Source organism: Gymnodraco acuticeps, unplaced genomic scaffold, assembly GCF_902827175.1.
Source record: "Gymnodraco acuticeps unplaced genomic scaffold, fGymAcu1.1, whole genome shotgun sequence".
NCBI lineage: Eukaryota > Metazoa > Chordata > Actinopteri > Perciformes > Bathydraconidae > Gymnodraco > Gymnodraco acuticeps.
Window position 1 is genome coordinate 39376 of NW_022991072.1, and position 19799 is coordinate 59174.

At 40.3% G+C, this 19799-nt stretch overlaps 1 protein-coding gene across 1 annotated transcript; it reads left to right on the forward strand.

Annotated features, from left to right (window-relative positions):
• The first annotated feature begins 7688 nt into the window (after positions 1 to 7688).
• Positions 7689 to 10456, forward strand: LOC117560027 (secretory phospholipase A2 receptor). Its single transcript, XM_034236779.1, has 4 exons — positions 7689 to 7750; positions 8070 to 8423; positions 9080 to 9397; positions 9866 to 10456. Exons 1-4 carry the CDS (start codon positions 7720 to 7722, stop codon positions 10282 to 10284), a joined length of 1122 nt encoding a protein of 373 aa, XP_034092670.1. The 5' UTR covers positions 7689 to 7719; the 3' UTR covers positions 10285 to 10456.
• The last annotated feature ends 9343 nt before the right edge of the window (positions 10457 to 19799 follow it).

The window sequence follows — 19799 nt, forward strand, 5'->3', positions numbered from 1 at the left end:
TCCCAAAAGTCATTGACATTCATTCTCCATGAATGTCTGTGCAGCACTTTACGATAGTTCATCCACAAGCTTTCAAGATATCAGTCTGCAACAACAGCAATGGAAGACTACAAAAAAAACATGATGGAAAAGCTCTTGTTGCTCTTAGCTTTAGCTTATGAATGTAATACCTACCAAGAAACTTTTTTGCTGAATCACTTGTGAATTTAGAATTGGAGGGATGAAACTCTCTAGAAGGAGTAAAAAAGGCATTTCATATCCACTTTGAAATCTATCCTCAGGCCTGGTTAAAAGTCTTACAGCTCTTATGGGTAAAATGGCATTAGGGTTAGTGTGGGACCGTAGTGGGCTTGGTGATGACATGACACTGTATATCACTGTAAAGCACTTTATTTATGTTCTTGTATTTAATTAACCTGTGTTTATTCGATGTATTCATGTGAAATGCGAATTTGAGTGTTAAGTAGGTACATTTAAATGCTAAAATGAGTGAAGCTTACACAGGCACAGGGGGGGGGGGCAGCTCGGGGGGTCCATCAGGTGAAGCGAGAAAAAGGGGAAGGGCTTGCTGATTGGACGAGGAGAGTGTGTGCAGCCTCGGGATGTAAATAACGTGTGCTCATGTGTGTTGCAGAACCGAAGTAAAGAGAGTTTTTTTTAATGCACGCCTGGAAATCCATTTTGTGTCCATGTGTGCAGCATTAGGGTTAACCCAGTTGACATTTCCATTTATCTACAAACTTTCCCCAATAGGCGCGTTCACACCGCAGTACTTTTCCCACTTTAGTTCCGAAATGTTGCGTTCACACCAAAAAAATCCGGAACTAGAACTTAGTTCATGAGAACCTTTTTACCCCCTTTTCCGTCCCTGCTAGAGAGCAGGTACTTTCGTGGGAGAAAAAGGTTCCTATGTCTGATTGGCTGGGCGGATTGCAAACCACGCCCCGTAAAACTCCCAAAAAGTTTTGTGAAGCCGCCATTTTATTATCCTCGTATTAGCATTATTAGCATTAGCCCAGCGCAGAAACGCAGAGAGACTAACTTATGGCAACACAAAATAAAACATGGAAGCGGTGGAGATGAGGAGGTGGCGGGGTTCTGGTGATTTACTCGGAAGGCTTCAGTAGAAGCTGCTGGGACTCCCAGCAGCTTCTACTGAAGCCAGTCCCTAACTCTGGGGACTTCCGGCCGGGGACTTTGGGTGGCAGTATACGCCGTGAAGTGGTTTGCGGCCTGCCAGTAAACCCAGAGCAGAAGAAGAAGAAGTGACGTCAGCGGCTTCATTTGCCTAATCCACCCCCAGGGACTTTTTCCAGTGTGAACGCGATCTGTAAAGAGTTCATGAGAACTAAAGAGTTCTCATGAACTAAGTTCTCGTGAACCTTTGTGGGAAAAGTACTGTGGTGTGAATGCGCCTAATGTTGCATGAGTGCCCAGAGTCACGGTGGAACACAAAGAGGTCTGCAGCTTGTTTAACCTCACTTCAAACAAAACATCTACAATGGATGCACACCCACATCGATCCTCACAAAGACAGTGCCACACACCCTGCTGCGCTGCTTTCCCGATCCAACATACTTCAAGCAATGGTGCAGTTCCTGTTTTGGGAATACGTCCCTCCTGAGCTCCATCTCTGCAGGCTGAAACTGCACTTCTACAGATTCCACCATACATACACATCGTGTATGTTGCCAAAGTTCGGAAGTGAACTGCTGATTCAGTGAAGTCGAATATGTAAAAAAACTATCATTGAGATGCCCGCAGGTGTTTCATGCAGATGATTTTTAGTTTATGGTGGGGAAGGATTTAGATATCTACCTCTGAAGCACTGGGACTGTTACTTTGGTAAAAGGTGGTTCCAATTAAAAATATATTTGTGTATGTTATTCTACCTGACACATTGAAGAAGTTGCTTATATCTCATCTTTGTGATTTGGGGGTTAATCTTTATTAAAATCTGAATATCACAATCATATAAAACAATATTAAACCATCACTGAGAATGCTGTCTTTGTACGCCAGGGGTGTCAAACTCAAGGCTCGGGGGCCAAAACCGGCCCGCAACTTCATTTTATGTGGCCCGCAAGAGCTTGCTAAGATTATAATATGTTTATTATACGGTTGCATGCCGAACATGCAGAAGCGCGTTGCCCATACACTACATGTCCCACAATGCATCAAATATGAATTTTGTTCAGAATTTGACTTTTTTCTTCCACATTTCACATTTTTTTACATTTTCAAATTGGTTACAGATCTTTTTTTAAATCATTTTGTGACATGCGCACTGAAGAGACTTGCAATTATTTGCCCTGGACTTCTGCTTTCAGACGTAGTTAATTATGAAGTTATCCAATAATAATCCAATTCAGAGGCAATAATGTAATATAATACATTATTTTATATATATTATATATTTATATATGTATATTTATATAGTTACAACCGGCCCTTTGAGTGCAACCATAATGCTAATTTAGCCCGCGATTAAATTGAGTTTGACACCCCTGTTGTACGCCTTGCCTTATTCCTCACACACAACTGTACTCAATACGTAAGGCTTTACCAAAGACACACGTTTCAGAGTGAGTTCCAATGACTTAAAACGTGAATGGATATGGCTTCAATCATAGTGTAGCCCTGCCTTTTGGAAATGATTTACGGTGGATAATAGCTGACGTTGCACTTGTGTGATTTCAGGTAACATGTCCCCCTTCCATCATGACACTGCGTCAGAGCGCTCCAGCTGCAATATGTGGAGGGAATATGTCTGTGGCTTGATGTATGGTACTGACGGCGGAGAGTAAACAAGCTCACAGAGGGGATTACAGACAGATTCCATCATGCTCTGCTTTTCCAAGGGTTGCAGGCTGTGTGTGTGTGTTGTTATCATGGTACAGAGCACAGAGGAGCAATTCAATACACAGACACACGAGACGGGAACATGGCTATAAAGTTAGTTTACCGATAATCATATGTTTGAAGTTTTAAGCTTCTTCTTGCCCCTGTTGAACATGACAGAGACTATTTGAGATTTTTTTTTTTTTTTTTGTACCTTTGAACGTTCTTTGTTATAATAATAATAATTATTATTGTTGTTTGTTTCTGACATGTTCAAGACATTGACTAATACAAACACAAATAAAAAAGAGTCACATGAAAGTGTTTTGTGTCATTTTTGATGTGATTGTTATCTTTTTGTTTAAAACTTACACAAAAAAACTGAGAATTTCACTAGAGATCATCACATAACTTGATTAGGTCTGTTAGAAGCAATAATATTAAGTTGAATCTATTTGTATTTCAACTGAAAAGTATTGCTTTCATCTAACCTAATACAGTTATCTGAAATGTGTATCTTTTCAGTTGTGTCAGTGTAGCATGCTTGTGTACTGCTTAAACATTGTCAATCAATCAATCAATCAATCAATGTTTATTTATATAGCCCAATATCACAAATGTTTGATTTGTCTCAGTGGTCTTCACAGTGTGTACAGAATATCAGTATGACAATACGACACCCTCTGTCCTTAGACCCTCACATCGTACAAGGAAAAACTTCCGGAGAAAACCCACAGTTTAAAGGGAAACATGGGAGAAACCTCAGGGAGAGCAACAGAGGAGGGATCCCTCTCCCAGGACGGACAGACGTGCAATAGATGCCGTGTGTGAATTGAAAAGATAATACATTTGCAACATAGGTAGTCCAAATGTTTGGAAATGCCTGTGTCTATAATAAGAAGATGAATCCACGAGGATATCCATCCAGGACTTATGATCCAGGACCACAGCCACGACTCAAGATCCAGGGCTCGCGATGCAGGACACAGGACCGCAGGATCATCCATGACTCCGGATCCCGGCGTATATAGACACCAAAGAGAAAGACATTTGGGGAAGCTGGGTTAATCTGAACATGAGAGTACACAGGTATAGACAGAGAGAAGGAAGAAGTAAGATGTCCCCCGACAAACTAAGCCTATAGCAGCAAAACTAGGGGCTGAATCTAATCAGCCCTAACTATGAGCTTTATCAAAAAGGTCTTACTGTGAGACATCTATGACATGTTTGCAATATGTCTCTGTTCGTACCAGCTTGAGGATTGGTGTGTGTTAACAAATATATGTTTTTAATGACACCCGAATCACTAATCCTTTGTGTATCCCAGATACCCACAATGCTGTTGTTGACTTAACTGGAGAGAGCAAGGTTTACAGTATTTACAAGCATACAGTAATCTTATTTGAAATTCAAATCCGAGGCTGTGTAAACAAATGACGCCAGCGAATGTGAGCTACAGTATGTTGGCGTCCATGTATATTAACTGAACAACATCTCTAAGAAGATTGGTTATGTTTTATATCGGCAAAAGTGTTTTAAGCTAAGCTGTACACTTTCATTTGTGTCATATTCAGCTACTTTCCAGGTATTGTTTTTGTACCAGGTTATGGATATGGATGGAGTTACATTTACTCTTTTTTTTAATTAAAAACTACACAATGTAATGTATTTTGCACTAAAAAAACACATTATATGCATGAGAGGTCGGAGGCTACTGACCATTACAATGCTCCAATAATGCTTACAATATCAAACAAGCATTAAACTAAAACGATATGTTTTTCATTTATTTCGACTTAATTGTTTTACGTTGCAATGAGAACATTTATTGAAAGAAAATGCATGTGATTTATTTATTTCTCGAATCAGTCAACACTCATTTGAAAATATATATAATAACGCTTATTTCCTGACACTAGCTCAGTTTATTATCCTTTCTTTCTATTAATGCGGTTAAAGTACATATTTAAAGCCACACACACGCACGCACACACACACACACACACACACACACACACACACACACACACACACACACACACACACACACACACACACACACACACGACATTGCTGTGTCATTTTAAAATTCATTATCCTTTCTTTCTATTAATGCGGTTAAAGTACATATTTAAAGCCGCACACGCACACACACGCACACACACACACACACACACACACCACACACACACACACACACACACACACACACACACACACACACACACACACACACACACACACACACACACACACACGACATTGCTGTGTCATTTTAAAACACCAAGCAAACCAGTACAGAAAGGTCCAAAGTCCATTATCAATCAACACATTTTGAATGAATTTGCATATCACCCCCTGATACACGGGGCTATTCATTGAGACATGCAGTACGTGCCTAGCGGCCTCACTCCAGGTGCCAGGATTTTAATACCTAACCATGTTTTTTTGATGACATTTGACTAAAGCAACACCACAGCATGGTCTGATAGGCATACATAATGATATGTTCTGAATGTTATGATCTTTCCAGTAAAAAGGCCATACATTAAATAACCAAAACTTGGCATGGGACCATACTAACAGTGAGTTGTTCATTTCATGGTTGTTGTTGTTGTCATGAATTGAAAATAGTATTAAAAAAACACAGAAATGACCATGTTAGAATGAACAAGCTCACACAATGTTTCCATTTCATTCATTAGTTTATTTATTAGGTTTCATAGCTCATGGATACCCTATTTACGACGATATGTATTACTTAAAGGATGTACACTAAAAAGGGATGTGTGTTCTGAAAGAACCTGAAACATTGATTGTAATAAAATATATTATGTCAACAGATTTCACATAACTGTATAGGTTAGTTGAAAGCAATAATATTACGTTTCATACAAAATATTAGGTTCAACTTAATCACCAATGTTTTGGCCAATATATGTGTTCGATTTAAACTTTATATCGACCATTTCCCTTGCTAAGACATTATTTGGCAACTCACGGACAACAAGTCTTGCTGAAACTTCTCAAAGTATAGCACTCAAAACAACTGAACGTACGCTCATTCAAAGCTAATGGGCACATTTTTGATGGCTGGAAGTCTTCTCATCAATGTCCAATGATTGCACAAAACCCCAGCACTGGATGCTTTAATAGAGCTACAGTTTGTAGTCTAATACGCATGGCTTTCTACTTTTTTCTTTTTTATATGCTTGGATCTATCCCTCTCTCCAAAAACTGCATAGGTCAAATTCCTGTTAAACTTACATCCATCCATCTTCTCCCGCTTATCCGTGGTCGGGTCGCGGGGGTAGCAGTTCCAGCAGAGAGCCCCAAACTTTCCTTTCCCTGGCGACATCAACCAGCTCTGACTGGAGGATCCCAAGGCGCTCCCAGGCCAGCGAAGAGATATAATCCCTCCACCTGGTCCTAGGTCTACCCCTTGGTCTCTTCCCAGCTGGACGTGCCTGGAACACCTCCCTAGGGAGGCGCCCAGGTGGCATCCTAACTAGGTGCCCGAACCACCTCAACTGGCTCTTTTCGACACGAAGGAGGAGCGGTTCAACTCCGAGTCCCTCCCGGATGACCGAACTTCTCACCTTATCCCTAAGGGAGACACCAGCCACCCTGCGGAGAAAACCCATCTTGGCCGCTTGTATCCGTTAAACTCACAGTGGAAATAAAAAATATGCCTTAATCCCCCAATTTATACAAACTCAGTTGACACTTGGCTAGGTCAGACGAGGTGACGGGGCTGAGTTACGGTGTGAATTATCTCTATAAAAAGTGGCAGTGGTATATATCGTATAGATCACTTGTCCTCAACACACAACGGCGCTCCTTAGTCTTTAAAAGTGCAGTCAAACTAAGCTCATGTAGTTCGAGACCCATTGGGCCTGGTTAACCTAAACATACATACACACATTATCAGAGGCCTGAGATGTGCAGAGAGTGAGTGAGAGTACCACCAAATGCCCATTTATATACGACATGTTAACAAAGCCTTAGAGTAGTCTATGGGTATGACAGAGGACTTGCAGAGGGTCAGTTTAGAGACATAACAGGCCTAAAGCCGAAATTCAGACCAGTGTGCATGGATGGATGGGAACAGTACAAATGAAAATCAAATAGGAATACATACGGTAACACTTGACATGTTGCTACACCAAATGCAGCACCCTTTGTGTATTTTCTGGAGACAAATTGATTTACATTTTTACGAGACATTTAGTTTTTACGAATTGGAGGTAGTGTTCCTTTCTTGTTCGGTCTGCTCCATCTTTACAAAAGTGTTTATTTTCTTCAGTAATCTAACAGTATTTTATCTTTTTTCTAAGGACAGGCAGTACTCGATATGACAAATATGCAAATGCCATTTCCAGCAAATACAGTCTGTGTTTACTGGAACAGAGAAGCAGCTGCACTAATACAATTAGATTAAACCTGACGTAGGCTTATGAAAGCACCCTAAAAGGCGACAGTCAAATTCTTCCTCTAAATGAGTTGGATATGCTATAAGAGATCTATTCAGCCAGACTTCACCACCTTTAGTTAATCAATAATCTCTCGCCTTTCCTGATTTTACTATGTACTCATGTGAGGGAAAATAGCTGGTGCGTTCAGCTGGTTTACGTCCCTCATGCCAGATATAAACCTGTGACTTCTCAAAGTTTGCAACAGCATACGGCACCAGACCTCAACAGGTAAGAGACTTCATAGATATGGACGACACACACTGTTAATAATAAGGGGTTCAACAGCTCTCATACACACAACGCATTAGATATTTCCTTGTTCATCTCTGTGCTTAATATTCTTTGTTTATTCTTTGTATTCTTCAAAGTCTTCTCACCATTTGAACCTAACATCACCGTGGAGATGGCTCTTTTGGTTTTCCTGCTGTGTTCAGGTGAGGGTTCCTTTCTGATCTTTGGATATTTTGTGCACATAAGTTAATGCATGCCATTGTTAGAGGATAAGGCCCTGCAAATAGATCTCAAAGATGATATATTTTCTAATCAGTAGTACTATATATTTCTACAAGCTGCCTCCATTATTCCTACTTTGATAAAATGAGAAATGAATCATGTATTCATAAGAGAGGTTGGTGAGGTTTACCTAATCTCAATTTAAACATTTTAAAGCTCAAAATATTGTTTGTTGTTTATTTATGCAGTTCATGTTAAGAATATAGTGAAGAATAATATATTATATATTTTTTTTGGCAGGATTATTTCACTTTACCTTCACTTCAAACCGTTTACGAATGTTTGACATCGGTCCTCGTATCAAGTGGAGTGGCGCATCCAACCATTGTATTCAGAATAATGAATCACCTGTAACTCTGTATGATGAAGAGGACGACAATTTCACAGAGAAGTTTCGGGATTCAGAGACAAATTATGGTATCTGGCTTGGCCTGCGTAAGAGTCGAAATCTTACTTGGTCCAACGGTGACAATGTCAGCTTCAATAAATCATCTGTGAGTTTGACAGAAGGGGAGCAGATGTGTGAAGCTATTGACAACGACACATGGACAGGTTATACTTGTTCAGAGAAGAAACATTTCATGTGCTCCAAAGGTACGTTTCAGCATATTTGATTTATCTGTGATGTTGAGATGTCTGTGTAACCAGTCAACTGTAGAGCCCCATTGACACACACACAGCCACTTTAATGCCATTTCAAAAATCTCATTATGGACAGCAGGTAAACTACTGTGGTTAATGTCAGACTAAAGGATGGTGATCATCAATAAGCATTCAACTCAAAATGAATGTTGTATACATATATTTACGCTTATTTCCTGTCAATTTATAAACATTTTAACCCTTTTCCGACTGCTGTGGATTTAGTTCATATTTAAAGCCACACACACACACACACACACACACACACACACACACACACACACACACACACACACACACACACACACACACACACACACACACACACACACACACACGACACACACACACACGACATTGCTGTGTCATTTTAAAATGTATTATCCTTTCTTTCTATTAATGCGGTTAAAGTACATATTTAAAGCCACACACACACGCACACACACACACACACACACAACACACACACACACACACACACACACACACACACACACACACACACACACACACACACACACACACACACACACACACACACACACACACACACACACACACACACACACACACACACAGGGTTTAACTGTCTTATTTATTATTTGTAGATGGTACCTACACCCTGATTGAAAAGGAGGCGGAGGACTGGTGTCATGCTCTGAAATACTGCAGAACGCACAACAGTGACTTGGTCAGCATCCAAAGCGAAAGGGAAAATGAGTTAGTGCTTGAAAAGGGAAACAACAGAAGCTTCTGGATAGGACTCATGCACGATAAATGGGAGTGGCAAGACAACGGCTGCTCTTCATTCAGAGAGTTGACTATTGACCCAAGACCAGGAGAAGAAAAGGAATGCGCATATTACCGACATGGAATAATGTATGAAGTTGGTTGTGGTCAATGTCATAATAGCTTTTGCTCCAAAGGTAAGTGATATATAAGCAAAGCAATTCCTAATATGATGTTACATTTAATAAAAGGATCAAGTTCATACAAACACACAATCTATACATATGGTGGGAAAATGTTTAGACGACACTATAAACACTGACGTTGCACTGGTAATAACAGCGTGACATGAGGAAATGTCAAGACGAAATAACTCTATTCAAATAAAACACATGTCGATGTTATCTGTCATAAAGTCAACTGAACTTCAGGTAGTGCTTTGTCAATATAGGAATGTATATTTTGATGCAAATTGCAGTCCAAAGTGAAAGATGCCTTCATTAGAGTAAAGAACAGTACAAGTTATACATTTCAATTCCATAGTAAAAGTACACATACTGAGGATTTGTATTACAACACTGAATAGAAGCTAGATGTGCATGGGAATAAACGTTTGTTTCTACCTGTAAATCTTACTTCAGTGTTCTCCCTGGTTTCATCATCAGGTGACATGAGAATCAAAGTGATCAATAAGAATTTGACATGGGAAGAAGCCTTTGAATACTGTGAGACCAAACACTCAGGCCTGCTGTGGATTGAGGACGAGGAAGATCAGGATGCTGTCGAACAATGGCTCGAACGCAGCGATGTGGTTGGTCCGTTCTGGATCGCCCTGAGGCAGAGTCGTGTCTTTGGGTTCTGGATCTGGAGAGACAGTACAGTGTCTTACAATAACTGGAAGAATGGATTCGTGCCTGAGTCTCCTTCCTCACACATATGTGGTGTCATCAGCGACAGGACGGGCAACTTCACGTGGACGGATGAAAACTGTTTGTTTGAGCATCCTTTTCTTTGTGAGGAGGAGATTGTATACACGAATATGGGTTTGACGGCTGATCATGGACATGAAAATCACAATGAATGAACTGACTTTAAATAGATGTATAATGTCAATAGATTCCACATAACTGTATTAGGTTTGTTGAAGGCAATACAATAAAGTTTTTAACTTGATATTATCGCTTTCAACTAACCGAATAGAGTTCTGTGAAATGTGTTGACATAAAACATTTAATCAAAGTCAACGTTTCTGTTTGTTCAGGGCAGCAACATTTCCCTTTAATACTCTGATTATGTATAGATGTTTTTCTTGAATTCAGCTGTCTCTTAAGTTTTAGTTTTTAACATAACATTGTAGTTTGATATGTGTGTAGTTAATAGACATTGATGATGTGTTCTTAATGATGCCTTGTTATCAACAGGAGTGGAAATCAATTCATTATTTTGTTCATGTTTAGATGTTTGTGAAGTAACTCAATCAATTGAATCAATTCATTTTGTATTTTTGTTTATGTGATGCTCCACTCCCTGACCCACAAGTAATAATTAAAAACATATGGATCTACATTAAATCAAGAAAATGTGCTTTTAAGTCTTTGATTTCTTAGTGTAGTTTAATACATAACTGTATTAGGTTCGTTCAAAGCAATCATATTAAGTTTAAATACAAAAATAAAACATATTCGGTTCAACTAGTATTGTTGCTTTTCAGCTAACCAGCTATAATTTAATTTAATTCAAGTTAACATTTCAGTTTTTCCAGTGTAGATAGTCCATAAACGCTTGGATAACTTTCAGTAACATTACTCACTACCTGGACACATTTGAAATGAAAGTGTGTGTGTGTGTGTGTGTGTGTGTGTGACTTTGTTTATACGCCTTGTGATCTTTGCTTATTCCAGAGAAACAGACTCTCCCTTGACTTGTCATTCTGCTCTCTTCTCTGGCCATTCTGTGATGTATGTGTGCAAGTGTGTGATCATATCTCATCCAGAGGAGCAAGGGCTTCCTCCACAACACACACACACACACACACACACACACACACACACACACACACACACACACACACACACACACACACACACACACACACACACACACACACACACACACACACACACACACACACACACACACACACACACACACGGCGTAAATCACCAGCCACTGAGGATCCTGACTTATATCCAAGCACATTTCTTGGAGCAAAACACAGCAAATGTTTGTTGGCAGAGATCTGGGCCAAATACACGGCTGAGAGTTGAATGACGGCGCAGGCCTGGTGTCCATTCAGCCAGAGCTAATACCTCCGCCAGGACTGAGTCAAAGGACCAGCAGCAGATGTGATTGATACAGGCTCTTGGCTTTATTGAGAATATCTGTATGTCCTGGTACTGGTGACGTCAAGTTTGAGCTCAGAGTTGAACTTTATATACAAGAAAATATCAGAATCATATAATTCAATCTGGACTCAAGTGGTACAATTTGAACCTTGTCATAGTGATACTTTCTTACATGGAAACAATACAAATCCGGCAAATTAAAGGTCCCCTATCATACTGTTTTTCATCAATATATTACAGGTCTCAGATATATACAAAACATGTCTCTGAAGTGTTTGGCTCCAAACACCAAACAGATCATTGTAGCATTACCCATAATCCCCTCTGTTTCAGCCCTGTTTCCAAAGTGCTGATTCTCTGTCTGTTACTTTAGATGAAAGTAAGGAGCCCCTCCCCACGCCCCTCTGAGAGAGATTTGGTTACAAAGAACTCAATGGTGCTCTAGAGGAGATTCAGGTGATAAGGGGGGGGGGGGGGGGGGGTTACCTTGGTTGGTGATTGGTTAATGGTTACACGAGACAAACAATTGTTATGACATCATAAAGTGGCAAGTGGGGACACATGTTCATTCAAAAGTGGATTTTGCATAATAGGTGACCTTTAACACCATGAGAGAGTACGGGATCTATTTTAATCTCACATTTAAACACATATACAGTATGCTCCTTATTACATGCCTACATTCAGGATTAATCAGGTACCACCTACTGAGATCTTAACCATTTAACACTACAAGTCTCTATGACACTACAGGAAATACACCCTAGGACAGTGTGTGAACCTGCTGGAGGGTGACATGGAAACTGGTTTAATTTTGACTGGGAACGTGGCATAAGGTGGGCTGTTAAAGTGGAGCAGGATTAGCATTCGGCTGACATGGTGAACGAGCTACTGCAGTTTAATAACAAACTGACAACTGACCTTTGCCAAGGCTGTTTCCATGAGAATGTTGTATTCTTTTTCAAATCCAGCTTCCTTGGACCATGTTACACCTTTCTACAAGTGTTCATGACAATTGGGCCGGTAGTTTCTCCTGCTGACAAAGAAACCAACAAGCTGAACCAAAAACATAAGTAAAAATGGTGGTGGCTTCAAACGAAGGACTTGCCATTGTCATCACTATTACTCAGACCATGCATGCACTGAAAACACTGACATCTTTAATTAAATGTATTACATGTATGTTTTAGGTTTTTTTCAGTCTGAAAGCTTGTGTCAACAGCCTTATTCAAAAAAACTATTCACAACTATTAAGTGTGCAAAACCACTGAGATTTGTATGGTGCCTTAATTTGCCAAGGCTTTTGGTTAGAGGATTTCTCATTCACAGTAAAAAAAACGTTCAGCTTTTACACACACATACTATTCCCAAAAATGGGCAAACATACCAGCAACTGCATGGCAACAGTATTTAGTGATTGGAAAGCACTCTCAAAAGAACTGTATTTTCAAGCTAGGCCAAACTACCTGTCCAATAAACCAATTGGACAGTTGGACATTCTAACTCAATAGAAAGTAAACCTTATATGTGTGACAAACAAAGTTTATCAAAAAATAAATGCTATTATTTATGTTCACAGACAGAACTGCAATGTTTGGTGTCAAATAAATAATTCAAATTTGAGTAAGAATGTGCAACTATTTTCAATAACAGAACACAGCAGCTCAGCATGTCCTACATTCCTCACACTCAGACTCACAATCCAAAAGACACAGCTGTTTTATCTGTGACTGTGTTTTAAAGTGGCCTTCTGTCCGTCTGTTCTGTATACATTTGTTTCTGATACTTTCAAACTGTATCAAACCAAACAAATGACCCAGAAAATGTTCTTTTGTTGAAAAAAAAAACATTCTGGGTTTAAATGTGTGTGTATAGACTCTGTACAGAAAGCATACTAAGTGTAGTGCAGTGAATAGACTCAAGATGTTTATTATAATTGCTAGTTGGACACCAGTGGCCACTGAAGCCCCTGCCCCTTGTTTCAGCTCTTATAATTAGTATTCTGGTGCGGACCCGAACAACCTTTCATGAGGTTTCTGCCGCTAATGGTTGATTGCACAATATGAGCATGAGTAATGCGTTTCAGACATGTTCAGCGTAGAGACGGCTGATTAACATAGGGAATTGCCATGAGAGCTGCTTGAGGGTCGTAGAGTTTATGCAGTGTGTGTGTCTGTAGCTGTTGATTACAGACCGCTCACTAAACCTTTGACCAGTGAGAAGTTCAAACCGGTGCCATCCCACCGATATTCACCTTGTGTAATTAGGATTCATTTTCTGATTCTACATTCACGTCAGTCTGCAGTTAAAAGTTCACATGCTTCTTGTCTTGCTATACTTCCTGCATCCTTCATTACTTGCCCTCCTTCACTACTTCAGCATCCATCTTCCAATCACATTTCAAGAATATAAACACTCAAGCTCAAGTTGTCCCTCCACTCCTCTGACACACAGGCAAATCCTTTTCTGCAAGTGTGTCTGCATGGTGTAAAATGTATACATCTAACAAGGTGAAGGGTGGAACAACATAAGACACCTGATGCATTGGTTTTCTACCGCGCTAAGAAATACACAAGCTGGCAAGAGCTAAAGGCCATTGTACCTTGTTGATTTCCTTCCTCATATTCTCCTTCATTTACATTCTGTGGTGTAGCTGCTTTCCGCTTTTGCGAACCTTATGGGCAGATTGCTCAAAATATGCTTTAATTGGAGGACGGCTGTTGTATCTATGCTCCTGAATGCTTAAAACATTTTGGAACTAAACAGCACAGCCAGACATTGGAGCTACGTGCAAGGGCATGTTCTCAAATTATACATCATTTTGGCGGCATGGACTTCTGGGACTCCCTTGGGTGCTGTTTCCAAAAAATATATCCATGTATGAATTGCTCACTGACAGTAGGTGAACATTTTGCTAGAATGTTTTTGATCATTAGATTATCAGCCATAGTTGTTTATTTTGATAATCCCAACTCTCCAATTTGAAATGTACTTAAGTAAAAAGTACCCATAACTAGCAGCTGTTTTAAAGAGTACCTGACCTCCCTTTATATTAATAGAACAATAATGTCATTGTTAGCTAATGAATGTTTCCATGCTGAACAACGGCAACATGACAACGTTTCCATTGGTCCCTCTTCTTTAGAGAAGACCAGGAAATGATGGATACACGGATCGTGTTCAAATCAATAGGCACGCAATGACTCTAACGAATAATGATCACGCATCAAACACACATTCAGACTAAAGGAACCAGCTGTTTGGAAAATGAGAGAAGTAGAAAGTACAGGTATTTGGGTTCAACATGTAAGAAGTAGAAAGTACAGGTATTTGTGTTCAACATGTAAGAAGTAGAAAGTACAGGTATTTGTGTTCAACATGTAAGAAGTAGAAAGTACAGATATTTGTGTTCAACATGTAAGAAGTAGAAAGTACAGGTATTTGTGTTCAACATGTGAGAAGTAGAAAGTACAGGTATTTGTGTTCAACATGTAAGAAGTAGAAAGTACAGGTATTTGTGTTCAACATGTAAGAAGTAGAAAGTACAGGTATTTGGGTTCAACATGTAAGAAGTAGAAAGTACAGGTATTTGTGTTCAACATGTAAGAAGTAGAAAGTACAGGTATTTGTGTTCAACATGTAAGAAGTAGAAAGTACAGGTATTTGTGTTCAACATGTTAGAAGTAGAAAGTACAGGTATTTGTGTTCAACATGTAAGAAGTAGAAAGTACAGGTATTTGTGTTCAACATGTAAGAAGTAGAAAGTACAGGTATTTGTGTTCAACATGTAAGAAGTAGAAAGTACAGGTATTTGTGTTCAACATGTGAGAAGTAGAAAGTACAGGTATTTGTGTTCAACATGTTAGAAGTAGAAAGTACAGGTATTTGTGTTCAACATGTAAGAAGTAGAAAGTACAGGTATTTGAGTTCAACATGTAAGAAGTAGAAAGTACAGGTATTTGTGTTCAACATGTAAGAAGTAGAAAGTACAGGTATTTGTGTTCAACATGTAAGAAGTAGAAAGTACAGGTATTTGTGTTTGAAATGTAAGAAGTCAAAGTAAAAAGTCGTCAGAAAAATAAGTAGCGGAGGAAAGTACTGAAACCAGAAACATTTACTTAAGTACAGTAACGAAGTATTTATACTCCACTACTTCCCACCTCTGATATCAGCCAACATCTTGTGTATCTCAGGAAACCTAATACAGTCAAATCCATTACAACTTGCAAGCACTCTCTCCTCATCATTTCCACATTTTATGTTTCATTGTCTCTAAAGTACTCTGTCACAGTTTGATGGTCTAACACTTGTTAAGAATCAAAATATGTTTTGAAACTGAAATAATCGGATAGGAACAGCCACCCATATCATCTGAAAATATGATCAATATAGAAAGGAGAGTTATTTAGGTAAAATCATTCAGAGGCCAGTCAGTATTCAAATCAGATGTTGCCACAGTTTTTATCAGCCAATCATGTTGATGCTGTTTAACTTTGAACGGTTTCCCAGCCTACTCACAATTTAACCACCCTCTTAAAATATATGAACACATTGTTTGTTTGTAGCCTTTATTTAACCAGGTGAAGCCCCTTGAGATCAAAAGATCTCTTTTTCAAGGGTGACCTGCAGGACATTAGTTACACATGTAACATAAAAACAACAGAACAACAATAAGGATGACAAACAACATAATGTGCAGGGTACAGTTTACAAACTCTATTTACAGTGACAGGTACCATGAGTATCAAACAGCATGTCACCCAGCTGAGTTTTAAAATGATGCAGGGGAACCAAAGTGCTCCGTTTTAAACATGTTTGCAGACTGTTCCAATTTAGTGGAGCTGCACAACTAAAAGCTTTCTTCCCTAAGACAGTCCTAGCACTTGGCACATTTAATAAAACAACATCATGAGATCTCAGGCAATATGTACTTTCAATTCGTAGAGAGATCAGAGAGCAGATATAAAAAGGTAGTTTACCCAACATGGCTTTATAGATGAACATGTACCAATGACTGAGCCTCCGTACAGTTAGTGAAGGCAGACCTGCCTTGGCATACAGGGTACAGTGATGAGTAAGTGCTTTACAGTTAGTAACAAATCTCAGGGCACTGTGATAGGCAGCATCTAATTTTTCCAGGCAATGGGCAGGTGCATTCATATAGATCAAATCACCATAGTCCAGCACAGGTAAAAAGGTCACAGTGACTAGCCTTTTCCTGGCTTCAAAAGAGAAACAGGACTTGTTTCTGAAAAAGAAATCTAGTCTATATGATGGTCTCTTATTGCAAAAAAATAGACTAGACTACTGTCACTAAATATTGGCTGCTATTCCTGGGGTCTTGAAAAACATATGTTCCTTTATATTTTGCAGGTATTTCTTTATACAAGGGTTAGCCTTTAAGCCCCTGTCACACTGTCCCGAAGTTGACACCCGATGGACACCCGAATATGGAATTGTGAATTTCGCACGAAGATGGCCCCGAACCACACACGAAGGCAACATTTACATTACATTTAAGACATACAACTGCAACGAAAGTAACACAAACAATTATGTTAAAGTACTATGATACTGTACTGATATTTTCAGACTTTGTTCTTTACTTTCTCCGTCTTTATATGTAGAAGATATTACGTTTTCTCCGTCATGTTGTTGTTTCCATAGCAACAACAACTTCCTGTCAACTCGCCTTCAAAATAATATATTATATCCTTTTCAGTTTCACAGAACACAAATTGGGTTATTTACATAATATATTTACATGATTTTGTTGTGTAATAAAAAAACCCGATGGACACACGATAAAGGAAATGTTCAAATTCGGCTGTGATCATAGCAACATCGGGCCATTCATGAGGGCATCTTAAGCCTTCGTATGACCGCTGGTGGAGTTTCTCAGGCTCCGGCAGCAACTTCGTGAGCGGTGGCAAAATCTTTGGCATGCCAAAAAATAACCGAAGGACCTTGCGAAGGTTCATTTTCGTGTTGAATTTGTGTGTCAATTTTGCCCTTCGTAAGGCCAGCGTGAGGGCATCTTGTTATCATCGGTGCCATCGGGCATTCGCCCCGATCAGAGTGAGGGCGAATGCACCGATGATAACACGAAGATGACACGATTTGACAAGATGCCCTCACGAGTGCCTTACGAAGTTGCCGCTCACGAAGTTGCTGCCGGAGCCTGAGAAACTCCACCGGCGGTCATACGATGGCTTAGATGCCCTCACGAATGGCCCGATGTTGCTACGATCACAGCCGAATTTGAACATTTCCTTTATCGTGTGTCCATCGGGTGTCAATTTCGGGACAGTGTGACAGGGGCTTTATTGCCATATATTCATGATATCAAGTGTGTGATTATTCAGTGTGTTCCACCACTTATGTCTCTTCAGCATAAATATAAAAGTCTATAAATATGAGAGATTATAATTAGTAAAGCCATTTAAAAGAGAATCCCACATCGTCTCTCTCAGCAATATGTATTGTAATAATGAACAGTCAAGCCAAGGAAACTGTTTGATATTCACTACAATGAGGTTGTAAGTGATTATGTAAACTGATAATGGAGGGCTCTCTGTAATAGCCACAGATGTCTGCTTGATGTCCACTGAGAAAATACCTACTTCAATTTGTCAAATATGTCATTTTCAAGACTCTTTTCTTAATAACGCAACAGAATAGGCCTTCACTACGTTGAGGTGCATACGTTACAGGCTGTAGTTAGCATTTCATTGTCAATTAGCGCTTCCCTATTACTCTGTGGACATTATGTTGTCAGCTTTTCACTACAGTTATCTATTTTAATTGCTGCATATTGAAACAAGTATGGCTGTGTCTGTAAAAGCCAATTAGCTATTGACACTGGAGGCAGCGATTCCCCCACCCACACATCCACGCACACACACACAGTTGCACAATCACTGGCACACATCTGTCAAAAATGTGTGTTTGCATACACACATTTTTGTGTGTATGCATTGGAAAGTGCTTACTGCTGAGCTCAGCAAGCATGCAACGGGTTAAAAGAGTTAGGCTTAGGGTAAGATATTGAGTAAGAATTGTTTTCATCATGAGCCCGGGTCTTCATCATGAGCCCGAGTCTTCATCATGAGCCCGAGTCTTCATCATGAGCCCGAGTCTTCATCATGAGCCTGAGTCTTCATCATGAGCCTGGGTCTTCATCATGTCTTCATCATGAGCCCGGGTCTTCATCATGTCTTCATCATGAGCCCGAGTCTTCACCATGAGCCCGAGTCTTCACCATGATCCCGAGTCTTCACCATGAGCCCGAGTCTTCATCAGGAGCCTGGCTCTTCATCATGAGCCTGAGTCTTCATCATGAGCCTGGGTCTTCATCATGAGCCCGAGTCTTCACCATGAGCCTGAGTCTTCATCATGAGCCCGGGTCTTCATCATGAGCCCGAGTCTTCATCATGAGCCTGAGTCTTCATCATGAGCCTGGGTCTTCATCATGTCTTCATCATGAGCCCGGGTCTTCATCATGTCTTCATCATGAGCCCGAGTCTTCATCATGAGCCCGAGTCTTCACCATGAGCCCGAGTCTTCACCATGATCCCGAGTCTTCACCATGAGCCCGGGTCTTCACCATGAGCCCGAGTCTTCACCATGAGCCCGAGTCTTCACCAAGAGCCCGAGTCTTCACCATGAGCCCGAGTCTTCACCATGAGCCCGAGTCTTCACCATGAGCCCGAGTCTTCACCATGAGCCTGAGTCTTCATCATGAGCCTGAGTCTTCATCATGAGCCCGAGTGTTCATCATGAGCCCGGGTCTTCATCATGAGCCTGGGTCTTCATCATGAGCCCGAGTCTTCATCATGAGCCCGAGTCTTCATCATGAGCCTGAGTCTTCATCATGAGCCCGGGTCTTCATCTTGTCTTCATCATGAGCCCGAGTCTTCATCATGAGCCAGAGTCTTCACCATGAGCCAGAGTCTTCACCATGAGCCCGAGTCTTCACCATGATCCCGAGTCTTCACCATGAGCCCGGGTCTTCACCATGAGCCCGGGTCTTCACCATGAGCCCGAGTCTTCACCATGAGCCCGGGTCTTCACCATGAGCCCGAGTCTTCACCATGAGCCCGAGTCTTCACCATGAGCCCGAGTCTTCACCATGAGCCCGGGTCTTCATCATGAGCCCGAGTCTTCATCATGAGCCCGAGTCTTCATCATGAGCCCGAGTCTTCATCCTGAGTGATCTCTGCCATGCTGCAAAATAAGCTGCAATATCTGCACA

Excerpts from the sequence above, each read along its gene's own strand:
- LOC117560027 (XM_034236779.1), top strand. The coding sequence starts at position 7,720 with ATGGCTCTTTTGGTTTTCCTGCTGTGTTCAG. Across the intron at positions 8,424-9,079 it reads ACATTTCATGTGCTCCAAAG|ATGGTACCTACACCCTGATT; the intron begins GTACGTTTCAGC and ends TATTATTTGTAG. Across the intron at positions 9,398-9,865 it reads TAATAGCTTTTGCTCCAAAG|GTGACATGAGAATCAAAGTG; the intron begins GTAAGTGATATA and ends TTTCATCATCAG.